The sequence below is a fragment of the Balaenoptera borealis genome (assembly GCF_965194805.1).
Source record: "Balaenoptera borealis genome assembly, chromosome: 16".
NCBI lineage: Eukaryota > Metazoa > Chordata > Mammalia > Artiodactyla > Balaenopteridae > Balaenoptera > Balaenoptera borealis.
Genome location: NC_138872.1, coordinates 85754760 through 85776780, shown reverse-complemented (window position 1 = coordinate 85776780; position 22021 = coordinate 85754760). Strand labels below are relative to the sequence as shown.

The 22021-nt window shown below is 44.3% G+C and overlaps 1 protein-coding gene across 3 annotated transcripts in view; it reads left to right on the top strand.

Annotated features, from left to right (window-relative positions):
* Nucleotides 1–22021, top strand: part of LOC309614466 (uncharacterized protein) — a 180846-nt gene that overhangs the window by 4684 nt on the left and 154141 nt on the right. For 2 of the 3 annotated variants that reach the window (XR_014236181.1, XR_014236182.1), the window contains exon 1: nucleotides 2027–9168. Coding sequence is in view for 1 of the 3 variants with exons in the window: in XM_082362859.1 (XP_082218985.1) it covers nucleotides 9009–9168 (160 nt within the window). In the remaining 2 variants the exon portion in view is untranslated. Of the gene's footprint in view, nucleotides 1–1269; nucleotides 1370–1814; nucleotides 1971–2026; nucleotides 9169–22021 lie in introns of those variants that run through there. The other variant, XM_082362859.1, reaches the window with a different exon arrangement.

The window sequence follows — 22021 nt, the reverse complement described above, 5'->3', positions numbered from 1 at the left end:
AGTAAAGGCAAGTTAATGTGGAAATGACTGCACCCAGTGGTGGCACCCAAAGTAACACGATTTATCTCTTTGCTGAAGTTAAAATAGTCATATGTCAAGGCAGCTAGGATCTGAGTGGGTTCCATGTGTAAGATTACAGGCCTTCACCAGCTGGCAGCCTCCTATACAGGGGATGTGAGAGGTCCCAGGCAGACCTCTCTCCAAACTCTCTCTCCTGTCCACTGGTCATGATAACTACATTTCTACCTTTGGCTATTAACTTGTCCCATTTCCCACCCACCCCCCAGCAGGGACGTGGGGAAGTAGCGTCTTGGGAACCCTGCCGGCGGGTCCCAGTGACACGGAGCCTGGCAGCCTGGAGGACCCACGTGGGACCTTCTCATCCCTCAATTTTTCACCTGCACTTGCCTTTTAGGCAAAAGGGGCCAGAAGATAGCAGAATAAACACATAGCTGAAATTTTTTAAAAGTAAAACTAAAAGGTCTCCTGGGAGTGTAACCGCTGGCTTGTACCCCCTGTCAGAGCCAATTGTGCCAAACTCGCCCCCATGTCACATTCAGGGATGTCACACTGCAGCCTGAGGTCATCCCCAAGGGAGGACTCACACCGTGGAAACTGGTGAACACCCCAAACCAGAGCTTGTTCCCTGGAGAGTTAGTACCTGCCCAGCAACAATATCCCTCCACCTAGAATTCAAGCCAGTCTCCTCTCCTGCACGGCGATGACTTCAACCAGCATGATCTTTAAGTCCTGGAAAGATTTATATTCAGAGACCAGACCTGCAAAAACGGGAAAGTCAATTCAAGCTTCAGAAACATTTTTAGAACCATCGTGAAATGAAAGTCCTTTTCTTGCTCCATTTAAGTGATCAGAGTATCTCCTGCCTCTTTCAGTTCACCCGAACCCCAGCCCCTACCCCAGCCCCCACCCCCCGTGCTTCAGCAATTCTGGTCGACAGAGGTTTTGTACTAGATGCACCCAAATGTTTTTGGGCACTGGTTGCAGCAACGGCTAAACGCTGAATGGCCGTGACTGTGCTTCAGACGTTTCCCCTTGTCCAACGCCAGGGAGACTTTCTGCTGCAAAACGTTGGGAAGGAAGGGGCTTGGAAAGAGTTGGAGAGGGTGAAGGGTCGTGTGACCGCTGGGGAGGAGAGAGGCAGCATCTGGGTCTTTCCAGCGTCCTGGAGCTGGAGCACGTGGATGGAAGGGGCTCTGGTCCAGGAGCCAGGGCATTAATGGTCACGATTTTCTCTTCCTCTTTTTATAGACTATCATGGGAAGCCAGATGAGCCCCATTTGCCTCTTCCCAGTCCTGCACATTATTAGGATGGCCTAAAAGGCCCAGACCCCACGTGAATTGAGAACTGGTATGAAAATATGGAGCTGGAAGTTACGACCCGAGGCCTCGGTCATCTGCGGCTCCGTGCACCTGCAGGCCAGGCCGTGAAGCGTGGCGACACGTCCCGCTGTGCAGATGGGCATCGTGGGCGACTGCGGGGAAGCTGGGGGGGTCAGGGCTGGGAGACCCCGGGGGATCACGTCACAGGGCTGGATCCCGCTCCGGCTGCCACACCGCACTAGGGGTCTCCTGATCGTGGCCTTTTTCCATTCCTTCTGGGGCGTTCCCTTGCCTTGTGCCGCCATTGGTCCAGCGGCGGACAAGCAGGACGAGGGCTGTGGCCTCAGGATGCTCGCCTTCCAGGTGTGATGGGCGGAGACGGGCTGGCTTCCAGGGGGAAGGCCTGAGCAGGCACACGGGGCCACACGCTTGATTTGCTGTTTTGCTTAAAATTCTTATTAATTTTTGAACAGGGGACCTGCGTTTCCATTTTGCCCTGAGCCTTGCAAATTGTGTAAGTGCTCCTGGCTGGGGAGGTGGCAGAAGGGCAGCAAACAAGTTGACCAACAAAGCAGCAAGATAAACGCAAACGGTGAGACGTTCGGTGAAGGCAGCACGCAGGACCACAGGTTAGGGACTGGGGGCTGGGGAGGAGATGGGGACGGGCTTGGCCGGAGGTTACACTTGGGGTCAGGTGTTCTGGGAGGCGTCTCCGAGGAGGCAGCCTTAGGATAGAGGGTCCCGGGTGGAGGGGCAGGAGGTCCAGAGGCCTTGGGGCAGCAATGGGCTCCGTGAACCCAGGGTGAAGGCCAGGGTGGCTGGAGTGTAGGAAATTCAGGGGAGGCCAGGGAGGAGGGCAGGGTCCAGATCCTATAGGGCTTTGTAGATGGGATAGAGCTGGGCTTTTGATCTCTCTGCAGTGGGAAACCACCGAGCGGTGGGGGGGATGGGATGGGATACATGCACGGGGCAAAAATGGAGGCAGGGAGGCCAGTGAGGATGTTGAGGTCCAGGTGGAAAAGAGGACAGCAGTGGACACTGAGAAGTTGATTGGATTTGAGAGATTTGGGAGGTGACATGGATGAGATTTGTTGTTGGACTGGACAGGGTGTGTTTAAAAATAAAGAATCAAGGGCACGTTTAGGGTTTGTGTCTGAGCAAGTGGGTGGAGGGCAGGACCATTGACAGAAAGACAGGAGGGGAGTCGGGAGGAACCGTCTGGTGGGGAAAGAGAATTTTGTTTGGCCACCTTGAGTTAGCCATCCCAGGGAGACACTGAGTAGACTTCGGATATCCGTACACATATAGGCACAGTCTATTCTGCGAAAGGAAAGGTTACACCAACCCTAAAAGAAGCCTAAAAGTAACCACCCCTAACCCAGTGCAAGAGACACGATGGTAAATACATGATGACAGCCAATGACATACGGGACGGTCCAGCCCGATCTCACTGCAGCTCACAGCGTCTTCTCTCGTGACAGTCGTTCCATTGGCTCTGAGCAAGCAGAGGTGCCTAGTAGAATTCTGAAAGAGTTATTTTTCTTAGCATCCAGCCTTGGACGCATTCCGTAACCACTTAATAAACACCTTTCTTTCCAGCAGGTGGACCCCTGAAGGTGAATGAGTCCTTCAGGCTCTACTCCTCAGCGGATGTCTCAAGAGGGTCTGTAAGAAAACTCCAGAGATCCATGGGGTGACCTTCTCCAAGGGAACACTTGTTGATGATCCCCCATCTGCGTTCTGCACCCCGATCCCAAGCACTGGCCAGAGCCTGAGGAGTTCCATTCTGAAAGGTAAGCGGGCTGGACACTCAAATTTCTGGTAATTCTCGGGGGTGTATCATCTTGGAACTTTTTTTGATTATGAGATAACACTTACATACAGTGAAATGCCCAGGCCATAAGCGCAAACTAGGATGCACTTTGATAAACATATATACCAATGGGACCACCGCACCACTCAAGATATGGAATATTTTCATCACCCTGGAAAGTTCCCTTGTGCTACTTCCAAGCCAGGCTGCACACCCCCGTGAGGAACCACTGTTCTGATTTCTGTGACTATAGATTAGTCTTGCTGGCCGTTGAATGTCAAAAAATGGAATCATCCAGTCTGTACTTTTCGTGTCGTTTGTTCCCTTTTACTATTGAGCAAGAGTCCCTTGTATGGACGTAACACAGTGTGTGTATCCAGGCTCCTGTGGGCAGACGCTCGAGTTGTCTCCTGTTTGGGACTAAACCCAATGATGCTGCTGTCCTCATTCTTGAAAAAGCCTTTTGTGGACCTATGTCTCCATTTCTCTTGCGTTGATCTCTAAAAGTGGACACATCGTAGAATTTTTTTAAAGGAACGTACAAGCACCACTTTCCACCCAACCCCAGATGGCCTCTGCCCACTCTGTGTTGACACCATTGTAAAAAGATAATTCGAACGTTCGCCCAGATGCATCCAGCCCACTCTCTCCAGCCGAGGAGTTTTATCATCTCCATTTGCACGCTGTGCTTGCAATTTAATTAGCTGTGTTGAGGAAGGTGACACCAGGACCGGCTTAGAGCGGCTGTAACACTGAGGGGTTTATCGCCACATATTAAAACCAAAGCCATGGGGAGATTGGCTCGGAGCCAGACAGATCAGCAGCAAGAAGGGTAAAGATGTGTCGAAAATAAAATTTAAATTTCCAGCTGTGGTTATGAGCAAGCCATTTTCCGGATTCCCTGTGGGGTCACAGCCTAACGAATGAGGCCGGCCTGGAGGATGCGTCAGAGCGGGGAGGACTCAGCAGCCCCCGCGTGGCTGGATCTGTACCGAGCGCAACCCCCAAGAAGTCTGCGTCCTTTGCCTAAATCCTCACGGGCACAATCAAGGGAATCAGAATCACCTGGAACCCATTTAACTAGATGGCTTTTCACCACAGCTCGGGCACAGCAGGAGTTAATCCTGTGTCCACCTGGAGTAAGGATGGGGCAGAGCCTGTCCCTGGTCAGAGCAGACATGCAGTCGAGCACGTGGCCCCTGCAGGACGCAGCGTGACCCCGCTCCAGCCTGTTCCTGGACGCGTACCCCCTTCTGTCAGCTCCGTGGCCCAGGCAAGTCTACACATGAGCTCTGCCTCGTTTGTAGTTGAGGCCAAGACTCATGGTAAAGGCAGAATTGCTAAGTGTGGTCTTTGGCAAACATGGCTCTCCTCCCTCTGTGCTCCTGGGCAGTAACGGGTCATGACAGGTAGGGAGATATCCCTCCTCTCTACCTTGAACCCCAGGATGAGGTGACTTCTCTTTACAGCTCTAATGAAAAGAGGACAGGCCCAGGAATTCCCTGGTCGTCCAGTGATTAGGACTCCGGGCTTTCACTGCCAAGGGCCCGGGTTCAATCCCTGGTCGGGGAACTAACATCCCGCAGGCCACACGGCGTGCCCAAAAAGAACAGAATAAAAAAAAATAAAAAGCACATTTAAAAAAAAAAGAAAAGAAAAGAGGACAGGCCCAGAAATCTTGAGTATATACCTAGGAGTGGAATGACTGGGTCACATGGTAACTCTATGTTTAATTGTCTGACGAACTGCCAGACTCTTTTCCACAGTGTCTGCACCATTCCCACCAGCAGTGTATGACGGTTCTGATTTCTCCACATCTTTGCCAACTCTTGTTTTTTAGGATCTGCCTTTCTGATCCTAGCCATCCTACCTGGTGTGAAGTGCTGTCTCATTGTGGTTTTGATTTGCATTTCCCTGATGGCCAATAATGTTGGTTTCTAAAGTTCTTCCCAAATTCCAAAGTCCTACGATTAGGGGCATGATGTATCCAGATTCTAGACCGTATTTTGTAACAGGTTTACCTTGCCATGTGGGGTATGAAACAGGAGTCTTCCAGGTTAATTTCTAGGAGATCTGTACGGGTCCCTCACTGTGTCATAAAGACTTTAACCTTGCCCTCAAAGAAGTCTGGCCCTTGCCCTCAGCTTTGGGAAGTGATCTCAAAGCCCTTGGAATGTCATGGCTGATAGAAGTGTTTGTTTTGCCGGGGGTCTTGGGTCACAGCAAGTAGTCAAAATGTGAATTAGGCCTGGGGCTTTGGGGTTTGCGACATTAGTCCAAGCTCCAGAGGGGCCAGAGGCTGAGGTTGGCCACACGGGGAGTCGGAGGCCCACGTGCTGGTGCCCAGTGAAAACCCTGGCTCAGAGGAGCCTCCCGGGCTGGCAGTGCTCTGTGTGTGTTGTCACAAGAAAGTAATGCTGGCATTCCCCGAAGGGCCATGTTGGAACTTTCCTGGCCTCTGCCCTGGGCACCTCTTCCCTTGGCTGATTTCATCCGTATCCTGTCACTGCTACACCATGACCATAACCAGAGCTCAGCTTTCATTGAGTCCTAGAGAATCATGGAACCCGAAGGTGGTCTTAGAGACTCCTGAACTTGCAACTGATGTCAAAAGTGAGGGTGTCTTAGGGACTCTTCCCTAACCTGCATCTCCAAAGTGGCTGGCTTCTTGCAGACACAACCCGAAGACCATGGTTCTTTTGAATCAAACTGGGTTGAAACTGGAGAGAATGCTTCTCCCCAGAGCACTCAAAACATATGCCCACACAAAAATTGTCAGGAATGTTCACAGCAGCATAATTTACAAGAGCCAAAAAGTCAGAACAACTCAAAGGTCCATCAGCTGGTGAATAGATAAATGAAATGTGGTCTGTCCATGAAATGAAATGTTACTCAGCCGTGAAAAGGAATGAAATACTGATACATGCCAGAACCTGCACGAACCTTGAAAACATGCTTAGTAAAGAAACTAATCAAAAAGACCACCTCCTGTGTGATTCCATCTAACTCTCCACAACAGGCAATGCTATAGAGACAGAAAGTAGGTTAGTGGTTGCCTAAGGGGTGTAGGGTTTCTTTTTGGGGTGATAGAAATGTTCATGACGTTGGATGTACAGCAATGTGAATATACTAAAACACCGTTGAATGGTGTGCTTTAAGTCAGGGAATTACAGGCATGTGAATTACATCTGAAAGTAGAACTGTTTAAAAATAGTAATTTAATGCTTAAAACAAGTTTACTATTCTCTGCATTTTAGAGGTTGGGAGACCAAAGCACAGAGAAGTTTCAGGAGATGAAGCCCAGATTCTGTTTCATAACTTCTGTTTCTCCAAGAGCATTTCACACCACCCGCTCCTCATTGAGGAATGAAGCAAGATTATTAACTAACTGAATAAAAAGAGTTTCCTTCCTTGCATTATATATTTTTAAAAATTGCGTGCTTTAAAGAGTTAAATCTAAAAACCAAGCCAACGACTAGAAAGAAATACAAGGAGTCTCAAGGTAGAAAGGACTTTCTAGGCATAAAAACATGAAAGAAATGGCAACAGAGATGAATGAAATTATACTAATATACTGAAAATAGTAAAAAGAAACCTCACGAGCAAAATTAAAAGTGAAAAGGCAGAGTAGGAAAAATATTTGCAATGTGTACGAAAAACTGGCTTTGAAAGCAAGTACTGACACTAGAAAAATAAATAGCTATCAAACATACACAGTATCTGACTTATTAGTCAAAAATTTAAAACATTGCAAAATAAGGTATTAAAAATCCAATTTTTGAGCCCCCCCCGCCCCGCGCAAATAGCATACAGTGTTGGTATAAGAACTATGAACTAGACATTTCCATTCAACTTTTCATAGAAGAGAAAATCTCCCAATATTTCTGGAGCACCATTTAGAAATAAGCAGCCAAAACTTACACAATATTTATACCTTTGACTACAAATCTTACTTAGCAATTCATTCTCAAAGAGCAATTAAATAAACACACAAAGAATTATATACAGATATTAATTTATAACAGCCAGAAACTTCCTAAATATGTACAAATAAGTAAACAGTTAAATAAACCATGATAAATTTGTATAACAAATTATATGTGCCAGTTAAAAAGCTACTGAATGGCATGGGGAAATGCAAGAACTAAAACATTAGGTAACAAAAGCAAGATACAAAATTAAAAGTGCAGTACGTCTTAATTCTGAAATAAGTAAATACAGAGACATATAATCACAGAAAAAAATACTGAAAGGAACAGTGCTTGACATATGGTCAGCTCTCAGTAATACAGTGGAATGTTTGAAAATTCTAATGAAACAAATACATCGAGATACGATGCCTGGCTTTTGGGAGGTTTGATTTGGGGTAGTATTTGTTTTGGCCATGATTTTTGTGCATTTCCCAAAGTTACTACAATCCACATGAATCAACCTTATAATCAGAAAATAACAGTAATTCAAGTACAAAAGCCTGTAGAGATGTCAAGTAAAATATTTAACAGCGAATTTAACAAGGAGGTGAAAACAGTCAAAAATCCAAACGAAACAAAAGCAGAACAGAGAGAGGATGGGGCGGAGGAAGGAAACTCGCTCTTTGTATCTTTACCCTTTAGATTTATAACAAATTAGTTTCGAGTTAATTTTCAGTCCATTGTCCCTGTGTGTAATAAAAGCCAAAACTGTTACCCACAACAAAAGCATTTTAGTGGGTTTTCTTTACTGTTTGAGGCCCAGCCCATAATTGACTGTCCCTTTCATCAGAACAAGTTGTCACTACTGGCTCATAAGAGGTGAGAAATTGCAGTTGCTTTGTCAGAAATCACAGGAGTGTTTCAGAGGCAGGTGTGCCCCTGTGTAAAACACGGCGCAGGTGCTGGCCCTCCGAGGCCAATTGCCTTCGACAGAGCCCTCTTCCTCCACCTGTGAATTTGGCTGGATTCCTTTGACCACCAGCATAATCACAGCAAATGAACACGGACAGTGAAAGTCCTTAGTAATGCACAAAATGACCCAAATTTCCAGGGAGTAGAGTTATAAAAATGTAACAGTGAAATCCTAAAACCCTCTTAGGTAGGAGAGCCAGGCTCTCATAATCTGTGTATAAGAGCAGCTAAAATGTTTCTGGAGAGCAGCTGAGGCACAGATAATAAAGAAGATCTGGGATCATTTGTGAGCCAAACAAAATAATGTGATTCATATTAACTAGCTGCTTTATGAACCCAGAGTCATTCTGTCTCGTTTATCCCAATACCTACTCCAGAAGATTATTTTTTCCACTCAGATTTACATTCACGGTCCTAAAACTACGGTTTCAAAGTCTAGATATTTGGGGAAATGTAAAACAGCATAGCAACGGCAGCCTTCTTCCTAGGGGGTGACAAATCAGGGTCATTCGCTAGACCCACCCTGGGGGAGGGCTGTGTCAGAATTAAACTTCAAAGACATGGTTGATAGACCACTGGCGTCTCACCTCTTTGTAGCTCCCAGTGAGGCTTGCTGGTGGGTTACAATCTCTTTGCAAGGTGGCGTTTTCCCTTCTGCTCCAGGTGTTTGTTTGTGCCCCTGAAGATCAGGACCTTGAACCAGATGTGACACAAATACTGGTGCTGAAGTAGGGGTTCCCTACGTCCCTTTGCGCACGTCCCCCTGGGAGGAGCCCCATATGACATCCGGAACAGGGCATTGCAAACTGGCCACCCAAATTCCCCTGGGCCTTGGTCTTCCGTCTGCCTGCTTCCCACGTTCACACACTCGGTCCAGCCCCGAAGGCATTGGTGAGATACCTGGTGGGGACTGGGGCGCCCCCAGAGGGAGATGCACTCAGTACATTTCATGCTGTCCATTCTTTGTACAGATGAGGACCTTTCACAGAGGAGCCCCCAGCACTGCGGGGCGACGGCAATCTGAGGAATCGTCCTCGGGAATCGTCCGTATGGAGAGGTTCCATGAGCATTCATACAGTCTCCTGTCTTCCTTTTTTCAGTGTGGAATGGCCACCAGAATATCAGGAATAAGTAAGTGTCCCCCATTGTTGGCTGTGAGAATTCATGGAGAGTATGTAAGAGCACGGCCTGTGAGCTTCTGTGCCTTGCACCACTCCAGAGGGAATAATTCACACACGAGGGCACCCTCTGCATAGATCACACTGTGAACACTGCCCCCTGGAGTTGTGCACCAAGACAGCCCAAAGATGTGACTCCTATATTTCAGCTGGCGTCGGTTCTCATGTCCATCTCCAGGGGAGGCACGTCAAACCAGGGTAGGGTTTGGGGTTGTTTGGGGCTTGACTCTGGCTCTCAAATTGATTGAGGCTTCCACGCTGATGAGTACATTAGGCCAAAGCCAACATCACACACACCAAAATACTAGCTGACCGAGAAGAACTTACCCCAGAATATCACAGTCTTTCAACACTCACAAACAACAATGTCAAAGATGACAGCAGTAGAGTGATCGTGTGAATCAGCCAGAATCATGTGCTGAGTCTTTTTTTTTTTTTTTTAGGAGCCTTATTGAGATATAATTTATGTGCTATATAATTTACCATTTAAAGTGCACAATTCAATGGGTTTTTTTTAACATTTTTATTGAAATATTGTTGACTCACTATGTTGTGTTAGTTTCAGGTGTACAGCAAAGTGATTCAGTTATACATATATATATTCTTTTTTTACATTCTCTGCCACTGTAGGTTATCACAAGATATTAAGCATAGTTCCCTGTGCTATACAGTAGGTCCTTGTTGGTTATGTATTTTATGTATAGTAGTGTGTATATTTTAATCCCAAACTCCTAATTTATCCCTCTCCTCTCCGCTTTCAGTGGTTTTGAATATAGCCACAGTTTTGCAACCATCAACAGATCTAACTATAGAACAGTCGAATCACCTCCAAAAGCAACACTGTGCCTGTCGGCAGTCACCCCCATTTCCCTTCCAACCCCACCCCTAGGCAAACACTAATCTACTTTCCGACTCCATAGATTTGCCTGTTCTGGGCCTTTCATATAGATGGAATCACAATATGCGGTATTTTGTGACTGCATTCTTTCATTTATTATAATGTTTTCAAGGTTCATCCATACTGTAGCACACTTCGGTAACTCACTCCATTATATTTGCTGAAAAATAGCCCACTGCATGACTATAGCACACACTGTTTAATACATCATCCGTTGACGTACATTTGGGTTGTGTTCACTTATTAGCTATTACAAATGATTCTCCTATTAGCGTTTATGTGCTAGTTTTTATGTTTTCATTTCTATTGGGACTGTATCTAGGACTAGAACGTCTGAGCTATATGATAGTCATACATTTAGCATTTTGAGGATATGCCAGGGTGTTTTCCAAAGTGGTGGGACTATTTTATGTTCCCACCAGCAATGCAAGAGGGTTCCAGTTTCTCCACATCTTCACCAACACTTGTTATTGTCGGTCTTTTTGATCATCGCCATCGTAGAGGGTGAGAACTGGTATCTTGTTGTGGTTATGAATTGCATTTCCCTGATGGTAAGCGTCATCATGTCATGTGTTTTTTGGCCATTTATATATCTTCTTTGGAGAAATGTCTATTCGGATTCTTTGTGCACTTTTTCAAACTGTGTTATTTTTTTAAAGCATTATTACTGAGTTGTAAGAGGTTTGCATATTTGGGATACAAGTTCTTTTTCAGATGTAGATTTACAAAGATTTTCTCTCAGCCTACGGGTTGTCTTTTCACTTTCTTGATGGTTTCATTTAAAGCACAAAGGTTTCTAATTTTGATGAAGTCACATTTATCTCTTTTTCCTTTTATTGTTTGTGCTTTTGGTGTCATGTCTAAGAAACCATTGCCTAACCAAAGGTCATGAAGATTTACTCCTGTGCCTTCCTCCAAGATTTCTATAATTTTAGCTCTTACATTTAGGTTTATAATCCGTTTGGTTTAATATTTATGTATGATGGTGAGCAAGGGTCCACTTCATTCTTCTGCTTGTGGCTATTTAGTTCTCCCAGCATTGTTCATTGAAAAGACTATTATTTCCCACTGAAATCATGGGGCACCCTTTTCAAACATCAAGTGATCATAAATGTAGGGATTTGTTTCTGTACTCTCAATTCTATTCCATTGAGTTATATGTCTATCCTTATGCCAATACATTATCTTGATTACTGTAACTTTATAGTAAGCTTTGAGATGAAAAAGTGTTACTACTCATTTTTATTCTTTTTCTTCAAGAGTGTTTTGACTATTTGGGATCCCTTGAATTTCCATATGAATTTTAGGATTAGTGTGTTTATTTCTGCAAAACAGAGTAACTGGGATTTCAATAGGGATTGCACTGAACGTGTAAATCAGTTGGGGGAGTACTGCCATCATAACAACATGTCTTCCAGTCCATGAATATGGGATGTCTCTCTATTTATTTAGATCTTTTAAAATTTTTTCAACAATGTTTTATAGTTTAAAGTGTACACGTTTTGCACTTCTTTTACTAAATTTATTCATAAGTATTTTATTCTTTTTGTGCTATTGTAAACGTAAATGTTTTCTTAATTTTATTTTAGAATTGTTCATTGCTACTATATAGAAATACAAGTGAGAAAGTGGAATAGGGCAGAAAACTCATTCAGGTGATTATTGCAGTAATTGGAGGAAAGTGGTAAGAATATGAACTAAGGCTGAAGTAACACTAATAAAGAACAATAGACTTTGACATATTTAGAAAGTGGCCAGTTCTATGATGGAAATTTTAAAAAATGAAATGATTCAGAGGCTTGTTTGGGCAACTGAAGGAATAGTCACAACATAGAAGTACAAGTGATTTTTTGTGTGTTGATTTTTATCCTGAATCCTTGCTAACCTCATCATTCATTCTAATAGGCCTCTCTTTTTTTTAAGTGCATTCTTTGAGATTTTGTAAATACAAGATTATATCTCTGCAAATAGAGATACTTTAACTTCTTACTTTCCAACATGAATGCTTTTGGTATCTTTTTGTTGCTTAATTGCCCTGCCTAAAACTTCTGGTACAAAATGGTACAAAAGTGGTACAAAAGTGAAAGCAGGCATCCATGTCTTGTTACTGATCTTAGTGGGAAATCATTCAATTTTCACCATTAATTATGATGTCACTTGCAGGTTTTTCGTAGATGTTCTGCATCAGATTGAGGAAGTTCCCTTCTATTCCTAGTTTGTTGAGTTTTTTCATCATGAAAGGGTGTTGGATTTTGTCAAATGCTTTTTCTGTGTCTATTGAGATAATCATATGGTTTATGTCCTTGAGTCTATTAATATTTTTATTATGTTGATTTATTTTCACTTATTAAACTACCTTGCATTCCTGGGGGTAAATCCCAGTTGGTGAAGGTATATAATCTTCTTCATATGTTATTAGACTTTATTTACTAATATTTTGTTAAGGACTTTCACATCCCTACCCATAAAGAATATTGGTCTGTAGTGTTGGTCTCCTTTTGTGATGTCTTTGTCTGGTTTGGGTATCAGGGTAATACTGGCCTCACAGAATTAGTAAGTGTCCTTCCTCTTCTGTTTTTTGGAAGAGCTTGTTAAGCATTAGTGTAAATTCTTCTTTAAGTGTTTGATAGAGTTAATCAGTGAAGCTCTTTGGTTAGGAGCTTTTCTTCATGGGAAATGTTTTTATTGCTAATTCAATCTCTTTACTTGTTATACGTCTATTCAAATTTTCTATTTCTTCCTGAGTCAGTTTTGGTAGTTTGTGTCTTTCTAGGAATTTTCTATTTCATCTGTTATCTAGGTTATTTACATAATTATTCATAGAATTCCCTGTAATCCTTTTTATTTCTGTGAGGAACTAATTATATCCCTTTCTTCATTCCTGATTTTAGGAATTTGACTTCTTTTTTTTCTTGGTCAGCCTAGCTAAAGTTTTGTCAATTTTGTTGATCTTTTCAAAGAACCCACTTTTGTTCCATTGATAATCTGTATTGATGTCTAGTCTTTATCATATTTCTACTCTAATCTTTATAGTTTCCTTCTTTCTATTCACCTTGGGTTTTGTTTGCTTTTCTTTTTCTTGTTTCTTAAGGTGGAAAAGCTAGTGATTGATTTGAATCTTTCTTTTCCCCCCGACCCGCCCACTACTGTAAATTTCCTTAAACACTGTTTTAGCTGCATTTCATACATTTTGGCTGGTTGTATTTTTTTCTCATTCATGTTAAAGTATTTTCTAATTTTGCTTTTAATTTCTTCTTTCACCCATTGGTTATTTAGGAGTATGTTTTTAATTTCTAAGTCTTTGTGAGTTTCCCAAATTTTCTTCTGCTATTGATTTCTAGTTTGATTCTATTGTTGTTGGAAAGTGTACTCTGTATGAGTTCAACTTTTAAATGTATTGGGGTTTGTTTTATGCCCTAGAATGGGGTCTGTCCTGGATACTGCTCCATGTGTACTTGGGAAGAATGTCTATTCTGCTGCTATTGGGTGCAGTGTTCTATAGATATCTGTCAAGTCTTGTTGATTTATGGTGTTTTTCAAGTCTTAGAGATCCTTGATCTTCTGTCTAGTTTTCTATCCATTTTTGAAAGCAGAGTATTGAAATCTCCAACTATTATTGTTGAATTATCTATTTCTCCCTTCAATTCTTTTTTTTTTTGGCTGTGTTGGATCTTCATTGCTGCACGCAGGGGCTACTCTTCATTTCGGTGCGTGGGCTTCTCATTGCAGTGGCTTCTCTTGTTGTGGAGCACAGGCTCTAAGTGTGCTGGCTTCAGTAGTTGTGGCGCACAGGCTCTAGAGTGCAGGCTGTAGAGCGCAGGCTCAGTAGTTGTGGCAAACGGGCTTAGTTGCTCCACGGCATGTGGGATCTTACCAGACCAGGGTTCGAACCCATGTCCCCTGCATTGGCAGGCGGATCCTTAACCACTGTGCCACCAGGGAAGTCCCTCTCCCTTCAATTCTGTCATTTTTTGCTTCATATATTTTAGGACTCTGTCTTGTTAGAAGCATATATGTTTATAATTATATATATCTTTCTAATGGATTGATCATTTTATCGTTATAATATGTCCCTATTTATCTTTAGTAACATTTTTGGTTTTAAAGTCTATCTTATCTATTAGGATAGCCACTCCAGCTCTCGTGCTTGCTGTTTGCATGGTATTACTATTTCTATCCTTTTATTCTCATTCTACTCACATCTTTGGACTTGGAATATGTCTCCTGTAGAGAACACAGCTTGTTGTTTGTTTGTTTGTATATTAGTCTGACAAGCTCTGCCTTTTGACTGGATTGCTTCATCCATTAACAGTCAACATTATCATTGATATGATTGGGATACATCTGCCATTTTGATTTTTGTTTTCTATATATCTGTTTTTTTGTTCCACTAAACTCCTTTACTCCTCCCCCTTTTTTTTGGCGTTAAGTGAATATTTTCAAAAATAATATTTTAATTCCTTTGACAAATTTTTACCCAATTTTTTTAGTTATTTTCGTATTGGTTTCTCATGGGCTTACATCTTAACCTATCAGAATCTACTTCAGATTTATACTAACAATTCCACTGAGATACAGAAATGTTACTCTTATGCAGTTCTAATCTCTCTCCCCTCTTTTTGCGCTATTATTATATACACTATGTCTATATGCGTTATAAACTCCACAAAACATTGTCATAATTTTTACTTTCTGTGGTTGTATGTCTTTTAAAGAAACTTAGAGAATCAATAATATATTTATGGAGTTTGTGATAGTAACCTCCTTATTTATCACTTCTGAGTCTTCATTTCTTCTGCAGTCTCATAGTGTCACCTGATGTCATTTCCTTACCCCAGTACAGCATGGTTCCCACTGCTTCCCCTGTGCTGCTATTGTTAAATACACCATATTCATATATATTGTAGGCTCAGCAATACGCCTTAAAGGTGTTGGACCTTTCTCCTAGCCTCCATGTTTTCTTATGAGAAATCTGTAATCATTCAAATCCTTCTTCCTCTATAGGTATTGCATTGTTTTATTGTTGGCTTTCCTGGCTACTTTCAACATGTCTTCTTGTTTTTAGTTTTCAGGGGTTTTTTAATTATGATGTGTCTGAATTCCTTCAGGTTAATCCTGTTTGGGGCTCACATAGCCTTTGAATCTGTAGGTGTTTGTCTTTCTCCAAAATTAGGAAATTTTCAACCATTCTTTAAATATTTTTTCAGCACCAACCATCCTCTTTCTCCTTCCTTCTGAGACTCTGATGACATGAATGTTAAACATGTTACTATCCCAGAGGTCTCTGAGGCTGTATTCATTTTTTTTCAACCCTTTATTTTGTCCATTGTTGGGATTAGATTATTTCTATTGATCTATCTTCAGTTCATTAAGCCCTCTGTCATCTCCATTCTGCCACTGAGTTCACCCAGTGAAATTATTTCAATGATTGTAACTTCTTCATTTCTAAAATTTACATTTTTAAAAATATCTTCTCTTTACTGAGACCTTCTATTTCAATATATATTCCAAGAATACTTGGCGATTGCTCATTTGATGATCATGAGAGTTGAACTTTCTGTGGTTCTTCATACTCTAAATAACTCTGGATTATATCCCAGACATTTTTAACCGTAAGCTGTGAGACTCTGGCTTTGTTCAAATCCTATGGAGAATGTTGATATTTTCGCTCAGTGAACAACCAACCTCACGAGGTTCAAGCTGCAAGTTCTGGGGGCCACAGCTCCAATGTCGTTCAGCTTTCAAAGCCTTCACCATGCTCTTCACGTCGTCTGTCTGTCCTGGGTGTGTTCCCCCCGGGTGGTGAGTCTGGGGCCTGAAAGGTGGCTTATCCACCAGTTCACGTCTCAGGTTTGGGGGTATGCTAATTAGGACCCGACATGCCCCCACAGACCCCGAGGGGAGCCTGGGGCTCGCAGTGTACTGGAGACACTTTCCCGGCTCCTCCATCTGCCTGCTGCCGCCTTTGTAGGTCCTCTGTCCAGAGCTTAAGGCTCCAGGCACAACCATCTGCTGGGCACTTCTGTGACCAGGTCTGCATCTGGGCCCCAGTGGGGAGGACAGAGAGAGAAACACATAATCTTGGTTGGTTCCTCCTCTTAGGATCACACCTCCGTGAATGTAGAGGAAAGTGAAGCTGTGAGTAATCATTAGCCAAATCCATCTCACCCGCCTCCACCAATCAAGGTCTTCACGATGCACGTCCTCCAAACAGCACGGAGCCTAAACGATAAGGCGTTTGCCCGAGTTGTGGTCCAGGAACTTGAAGTCAGCTGTGTCTGCTTCTAGCTGAGCAGGTTGAGACTGGATAGGACCACCGACCCTCCAACTGGGCATGCGTGAGTGTCCGCTCCGTGACCCTTTGACGTTAGCGGGCCGAAAACTCCACCCTCAGGTCGTGCTGAGGGCCTTGGCTTAGTTACACCTGCGCAGAACGAGCTGGACCACACCTTTTCCCATCACCTCTCCCCAGGCTGCCCACGCCTCCACTGCCCTGTTGCTTCATTCTTCATCCCACAAACACCCCAGCCGCTCACCTTTGGGGCGCTGATCTGAGACCTGTTCTGTCTCCTCGCTTGGCTGCCTTGCCAAGAACCCGCCTCTTTGCTGCAAACCTGGGCAAACCTGGGCATCTTGGCATTGGGCAAAACGAAGCTGGTTCTGTAACAAGCTCCCCTCTCCGGGAGTCTTGGCTCCCGCTGGGGCTGTCTGAGAGCTGGGGTGTGAGAGGATGGAGAAAACAAGAGAGAAGGAAGAAAAGGAAACCCAGGGGATTTATGTTCTCTCTCTGTCTGAGGATAGGAGTTCCTGTTTTGTCTTTGAGCTGGAATCAGCCGCTTTCCCTGGGTTTGCATGCTCTCTCTCGTCTCCCTCTCCCTCCCCCATCCCCCTCTCCCTCCCCCCACCCCCGTCTCCCTCCCCCCCACCCCCCTCTCCCTCCCCCCCACCCCCTCTCCCTCCCCCCATCCCCCTCTCCCCACAGCTCACTTCTGGGTTTCCAGCTGCATTAAATTCAGGCTGGGGACACTGGAGGGGGAAAATGGTAAATCCACCACCCCTTTGGTGGTACTTTAAATTCTGGTCTTCTTCCCCAATCTGACCGCTACTGCTTTCTCTTCAAAGTCCTCCAGTAGCTGCTCTGTGCATTCTGTCCACGTTTTATAATTACATACAGTGGGAAATAGGGGTGAGATATTATTCCATCTTATCCAGACTGGAATCCGAATTGGATTTTAGAAACCGAAACTAAAAAAACACAGATTAGCACAAATCCACTGTTTTTACTAGAAAGATAATTAAGCGCATTGTTTCCTGGTGGTAGGTTAACAACGTCATCTTCACCTGCAAAGGACAGCTTCGTTACCATCTAAATCTTATGCCCCAAGTATATCTTCATCTATTTTTGCTTTATTTGAAAGAATATTCAAATTCATTGAAATTTCCAGCTGCTCCTAGACTAGGTTGAATAAATGAATAAATGACTCTTGGAGACTTTCTTTTAAAAGATATTTCGTAGCCCGCATACTCTAGGATTCTTCTAATTTCTACGGCTGGGGTTCTTCAGGGATTATCTCAACCCACTGTCTTAAATATTGAGCTCCATGATTGATAAAGTTCATAGCAAGGCTAACTCCAAACACATGAATTAAAACACTAAATCACATTGATTAGAGGCATATGGGTGATACTCTCTATTGATTCTTTAAGAGTTGGCCTAGCAAGACACAAGGAGAGGTTGCTCACCTCGCTCAGCCCTCACCTCGGTGAAATGCAGAATTCATATGGTGGAGACCATAGTTCCCCCAGTCAAACATCAGAGAATATTGTTTAAAATACTGATTTGCTCCCCTTATTGATGCTATCAGCATCGGAAGATTTGGGGCAGGGAGGGAGACAGGAGGTGTTTGCCAGATACTTTCTTTCTGTACCTGGTTTAGTTTCAAAAGCTTAAGCTCATTGAAAGTATAGTTTGAAGAGAGAAGTGAGTTTCTGGGGGAAACACAGAAGCAGAGGGAGAGTTTCTCTCAGATAAAAAAGCAGCATCTCCTGGGCATGTGCAGGAGTGACTACAGTTCCCCTCAACAGCGGGGGCCTGTGTCAACCTTTATACCCCACATGGTGCCCAGACCCCAGAGGCATGGCCTCATGATGTCCCTGGGGTGTGGATCTCAGCCTGGACCCCCAGCTTCTCCAAACCTGGTTCAGAGGCAGCAAAGAGAGCTCCAGACTTGGAGGGTCCATAGGAGCTGGTACTTGAGGGTCTCTCTTCTCACCCATCTCTAACCCAAGCAACACCCCAGCTGTCTTTGCCCCACCTGGAACTCCAAATCCTAGGCTCAATTTCCAGAAGAAGCCAGGGTGGGAGCGTGTCATCAAAGCGCCTCTTGTATTCCCACCCAGCCAAGCAGGACGGGAACTCAGAGACAAAATTAAGTTGATGTAAAGACCCTGAAGGCATAGACATTTCTGGCACACCTGAGTGGTGGACGGAGATTCCCCTCCACCAGGCTCCCACTCCCAGCCCCACCTGCACAATAATAGATAGTAAACAGAGACATAACCTTTGTGGAAAGAAGAATTTTTAGCAGATGTACAAGGCTGCCAAAGCCAGGGAGCCTTATTCAGCCAAATGATTACAGCCTGGGTTTTATTTCTAAGCGTCTTTTTAGCATTATGCTGTCACCTATAATAAGTGGCTTTGCTTGAGCAAACAGTGGAGGATCCTAATTGGCCCCGGTGAAGGGATTTTTCATACGTTTCAGGAGGGGAAGGAGGAGCGACATATGCAGTTACACTAATGGTTTCATTTTTTAAGACACTGAGTATTGTTTATGTGTGGTTCTTATCTTATTGTGTGCAGATGAACAATTGCTCATCCCAGGTGGAGGGCCGCGTACGGGGGGCTGGGAGGGTCCCTGCATTCGCTGGCTGCCACCAGCCCCCCTGATTGTTTTTTCTCTCCCCTGCTGAGGTCAGTAACCAGCTCCGATTTCTGCTGAATCAGTTTGCTGTGATCTGTCTTGTCCTCCCTCCCCACGTTAATTATGTCTCCAGATGAGTGCGGGACTAAAATACAGAGCTGATTCCAATAGCGGAAAAATGTATTTCTCCTTCTTGGACCTTCCTTCATTTTGACTTTCAGCTCTCTCCCCGTCTGGCCAAGGTCTGTAATCAGTAGTCACGTGGCTCCCGGTCCTTTATCTGGGAGAGATGGGGAGACCTTGGCGGTACTTTCTTTTCAGACTAAAGAATCTAGAGTAAATGTAAGGATAAAAGGACTTTATTCTCCATCCCTTTTCAGTGAAACGCCCTCCTCGTTTTAAAATAGCCCTCCCTTCCGGAAATCTGCTACATGTCTTCTATCTTCTGGGAATTTATATGGTTCATCTTATGGAAATAGAACGTTGCCCAAAAGTACGAGTAAAGTTCAAACAAATAACTTCCCCCCAAAACCCCGTTTCTTAAAGACAAAATAATTTTTTGTCCAATTTAGAAAGAGAATAGATGTCAGGTGCCTCCACTTTCCCAGAACTTCAGGTGTTTATTCCCCAAATGTACTATGTGGTGCCGTGGGTTCGTGGCCACCTGAAAATGAAGACGTGCCCGCCTCCAGCCTGGCACAAGAGTCTTCCTCCACTAATGGTCATTAAGAGAAAATGAAGGCCACTAGGTAAGCCCAAAATGTTGATCATGGGACTTAAGACTCCATGGGGAGGAAGGGGAAGTTACCATCTCTGTTGTCCGTGGCCGTGAAGAAAGGGTGGTTGATGAAATCAGCACAGGGAGTCGAGAGATGCCCCTTGATCTCTCTTCTAATCCTATCTCCACCTTTTGAGGCCCAACTCCCAAAAAACCATTAAGTAGAAGCACCCCCAAGGTGCCGCTCAAACCCTTGCCCCGTTAGCACCTTACCAACTTAGCCTAGAAGCATCTATAGCTGATTCTCATCATTCCCAGTAATTATGTCCTGTAAAGTCTCCGCCAGTATGGAACCGTCGCTCCCAGGGGAACTACACCGTCCCCAGGGAGCCTCTGGGCACAGCATATGCAAAACAGATCAATGCAAAACCTAGTGTAGGTGCGTTTCCGTTTAAAGACACGTTATTTAATCCATGTATATTGTTTATTCATTAACACTGAATAGAGGGCCAACAGCCCTCTATCTCATGCCTGGACGAAGCTCACCTAATATATGCATCTTGCATTTAGGAACACGGGACAAGCACTAAGGTTGGGGCCATTTTATGACCCCATGAATGTGCCGCAAGTGTTGACTTTGGGGTTACAAATAAATTATAAGGAGTCGGTGAATTTGTAACTGTGGAATCCGTGAATAACGAGGAGGAATTCTATATCCTAAACCTCTTTATACCTTTCTTATTCAAATCTCTCCATCTTGAGTCTCCGTATTGGTTTGCTGGGGACACCATAACAAAGCACCACAAACTGGGTGGCTTAACGACAGAAATCTATATTCTCACAGTTCTGGAGGCTAGAAATCTATGATCAAGGTACCGGCAGGGCTGATTCATTCCGAAGCCATCCTCCTTGGCTTGTAGACGACTGTCGTCAACCTGAGTCTGCACGCCATCTTCTCTCTGTGTGTATCTGTGTCCTAATCTTCTCTTCTAAGGACACCCATGTTACTGGATTAGGGCCCTCCCAATGACTTCATTTTACCTTAATGACCTTTTTTAAGGCCTTATCTCCAAATACCAGTGCATTCTGTGATACTGGGGGATTCAGACTATAAAATGTGAATTTGGGGAGGACAAAGTTAAACCCATAACAGTCCCTTCCCTCAAGTCCCTGCTAAGCCACATGGATTTACCATCTCAATTTAAGATGTCAGGATCTTAATATTCCCCCTCTCAGAGCTACTGTGTTGAATTTTAAGTGTGAGCAGAACAGACTTCCTTCTAATCAGAGTTGGGATCAGGGTACCAGGTTTGGGCCCATAATGAAGATGAAGATCTCAAGCAAAGCAGACAAAACAAACCTCCAAGCAAAGTGTCAGGCATCTTCTCCCGTGCAAGTCAGTCACTGGGGAGACCAGGAAAAGCAGCCTCACCCCAGGCTGGACCAGAACAAGGCCATGTCCACTCGGAAGACCTGGACCCCGAGTCCTTGGGCGGCCCTGCAGGTGATGGATATTGACCTTGATAGGCCCGATCTGCTCACAGGAGCCTCGTAACCTCAGCCTGGGGGTGAGGCCGCCATGGGGATGCCCACAGCCTAGGGCAGGGACTCCGCCCACCTCTGGGCCTCAGACCCTGGAGGAAGGGAGGAGAACTTTCTCCGTGAACTCAGTCAGTAGTTCTGCCTTCCACTCTTGGTCCCAAACTCACCTACCAGGCAGCCCCAATGTTACAGGTTGAATTGTGACTTCTTCCTCAAAAGATGTTACAGTCCTAACCCCGGTGCATTTCCTCATTTGGAAATGGGTTCTTTGCAGAGGATCCAGTTAAGATGAAGTCATTAGGGTGGGCCCCAATCCAATATGACTGGTATCCTCATAAAATGGGGAAATTTGGACTCAGATTCACACACAGGGAGAATTCCATGTGAAGATGAAGGCGGAGAGCAGGGTGATGCTTCTACAGGAACGCCAAAGACTGCCAGCAAAATCCCAGAAGCTCAGGGAGGGGCCTGCAACAGATGGTCCCTCAGGGTCCCTCCGCCCCGCCCACACCTTGATCTTGGACTTGTAGCCTCCAGAACTGGGGGAGATTAAATTTCTGTTACTAAGCCACGCAATTTGTGGTATTTTGTTACAGCAGCCCTAGCAAACTAATACACCCAGAGAAACGGTTTTTAAATCAGATCCCTTCTCCCTGCCGCTTCATACTTACCATTTTACTTAGGAATTAACTCACCCTCCCTACAAAGGCAGACAAGCCCCGCAAAG